The sequence below is a fragment of the Dipodomys ordii genome, unplaced genomic scaffold (genome assembly GCF_000151885.1).
Source record: "Dipodomys ordii isolate 6190 unplaced genomic scaffold, Dord_2.0 Scaffold28, whole genome shotgun sequence".
Taxonomy (NCBI): domain Eukaryota; kingdom Metazoa; phylum Chordata; class Mammalia; order Rodentia; family Heteromyidae; genus Dipodomys; species Dipodomys ordii.
Window position 1 is genome coordinate 15,605,836 of NW_012267244.1, and position 2,437 is coordinate 15,608,272.

General features: G+C 41.9%; 1 protein-coding gene across 3 annotated transcripts in view; it reads right to left on the bottom strand.

Annotated features, from left to right (window-relative positions):
* Window positions 1-608: 608 nt before the first annotated feature.
* The window catches only part of LOC105985379 (survival motor neuron protein-like), a 17,887-nt gene continuing 16,058 nt past the window's right edge, over window positions 609-2,437 (bottom strand). For all 3 annotated transcript variants that reach the window (XM_013015902.1, XM_013015901.1, XM_013015900.1), the window contains 2 exons: window positions 2,348-2,393; window positions 609-930 (listed from right to left, as the gene is read on the bottom strand). In XM_013015902.1, the coding sequence (XP_012871356.1) occupies window positions 929-930; window positions 2,348-2,393 (48 nt within the window). In that variant the 3' untranslated portion in view covers window positions 609-928. The remainder of the gene's footprint in view (window positions 931-2,347; window positions 2,394-2,437) is intronic.

A 2,437-nucleotide genomic window follows, 5' to 3' on the forward strand; every position in this document is an offset into this window, starting at 1 on the left:
ATATGATGACACAAGCCTATAATTCTAGCACTTCAGAGGCTGAAGCAGGATATCAAATTTAAGGTCAGACTACATAGTAAATACTCCAAAGAAACAGAACATTCCTTTGGTTGCTGACTGGCCAGTCTAGTTCTTAAAACACCTAACTTCCCAAGCCTCTGTTTCCTAAGCTTGGACTGTCAGGAAGAATGCCTTACAATTATTTTTTAACTGATCCTGGGGTTTGAACTCAGCTGTTCCTTAGGTACTTTTACTCAAGGCTAGCACTCTACCACTTGAGCCATAGTTCTACTTATAGATTCTTCTGTTATTGAAGATAAAAAAAATCTCTCATTGGGCTTCTAGCCCAGGCTGGCTTCGAACTATGATCTTCAGATCTCAGCCTCTTGAGTAGCTAGGATTATATGCATGAGCCAATGGCACCCAGCAATTAATCCATTCTATCTTTGCAATAGTACTCTTGACCCAAGTAAGACTGAGTTGTCTTTTCTTTTTTTCTTCAGAGCTGAGGACCAAACTCAGGGCCTTGCGCTCTTCTGCTGAGCTAAACCCCGAGCCCCATGAGTTGTCTTTTCTTATTTTGTTTAAACAGATTCAACTTCATATGCTCAAGGTTTCAAAAATCTTTATTTTACTTTGAAAGGCATTAATAAAAAGCTTAACGTATTTACTAAGTTGCAATTATACAAAGTGCTGAATCACAAATTTAACAGACCAACTCATGTCCTGAACATAACCTTTGAGTTTCTTTCAAGCACTCACATTTCCATTGTTTAGTTACTCTCACTGACTGCCCCAAGAACACACTGGTCCTAACATGGACACTCTGGAACAGGGGAAGATGCTGATGCTGATACCCGCCACCTCCTGTCCATGAAGATAACCAGGAGACTTCTGTTCATATTTCCAGGGAATATCAACACCATTCTCCTTGGGAGAGAACAGAATGTGAGGGTAAAAGGAAAAAAGTCTAGGTACAGTTCCAAAATATAATCACTATGAGTGTGTGGGTGTGCGCACGCTCTACTCCTGGGTTTTTCTGCTCAAGGACAGTGCTCTACTACTTTAGACACAATTCCATTTCCAGCTTTTCTTGTAGTTAATTGGAGATAACAGTCTCATGGACTTTCCTGCCAAAGCTGGCTTTCAACCAGGATCCTCACCTCTCAGCCTCCTGAGTAGCTAGGAATACAGACACAAGCAATCAGAGCCTGGCTGTCCTACCAGAATTTAAACATATTACAAAAGCCAAATACTGTAGCTCATGCCTATAAACCTTGCTGTAATTTAAAATCCAGTACATATTCAAATTACTGTAATCAATCTCCCTTTGAGAGGATTTTTTTGGTTAGTTGTGGGGCTTTCACTCTGGACCTGGGCACTGTCCCTTAGCTCTTCAGCTCAAGGCTAGCGCTCTACCACTTGAGCCACAATGCCACTTCCGGCTTTTTCTGTTTATGTGGTGCTGAGGAATCGAACCCAGGACCTCATGCATGCTAGGCAAGCACTCTACTGAGCTACCTTCCAAGCATGACCTTTTTTTTTTTTGCCAGTCCTGGGTCTTAGAGCCTTGGCACTGTCCCTGAGCTATGATGCTCAAGGCTGGTCCTCTACCACTTGAGCCGCATTACCACTTCTAGCCTTTTCTGAGGGTAGATTATTGGAGGTAAATATCTCATGATCTTCCTGTCCCAGCTAGCTTTGAACTGCCATCCTCAGATCTCAACCTCCTGAGTAGCTAGGATTACAGGAGTGAGCCATCAGTGACTGGCATTTGCCCAAGCCTTTACAGATTGTTTGTTTTCAAACGAAAGTCCAATCAAGAATCTCACATTGGCTGGGTGCTGGTGGCTCATGCCTATAATTCTAGCTACTCAGGAGGCTTAGATCTGAGGATCATGGTTCAAAGCCAGCCTGGGCAGGAAAGTCCAAGAGACTCTTTATCTCTAATTAACTACCAGAAAACTGGAAGTAGTGCTGTGGCTCAAAGTTATAGAGTGAGCTACTAGCACCTGACTTCTGCACAGTTTTTAAATTAACTTTTCAATATTTCATTTTTTTTTGCCAGTCTTGGGGACTGAACTGTGGGCCTGGGCACTGTCCCTCAGCTCTTCAGCTCAAGGCTAGCATTCTACCACTTGAACCACAGCACCACTTCCAGGTATTTTTTTTGTTTATATGGTGCTGAGGAATCGAACTCAGGCCCTCATGCATGCAAGGCAAGCACTCTACCACTGAGCCACCTTCCCAGCCCCTCAATATTTCAATTTTTTCATGTCCAAAAAATTTGTTTCCCATGAACTTTAAACTTTATACAAAAGATTCACTTTTATGATAGCAGACTTACAATTGAAGTGTGAGCTCCTCCCTTCTTTTTGATTTTGTCTGAAACCCTATAAAGAAAACAAAATAAGTTTTAAGAATAATGGAAAAAAAA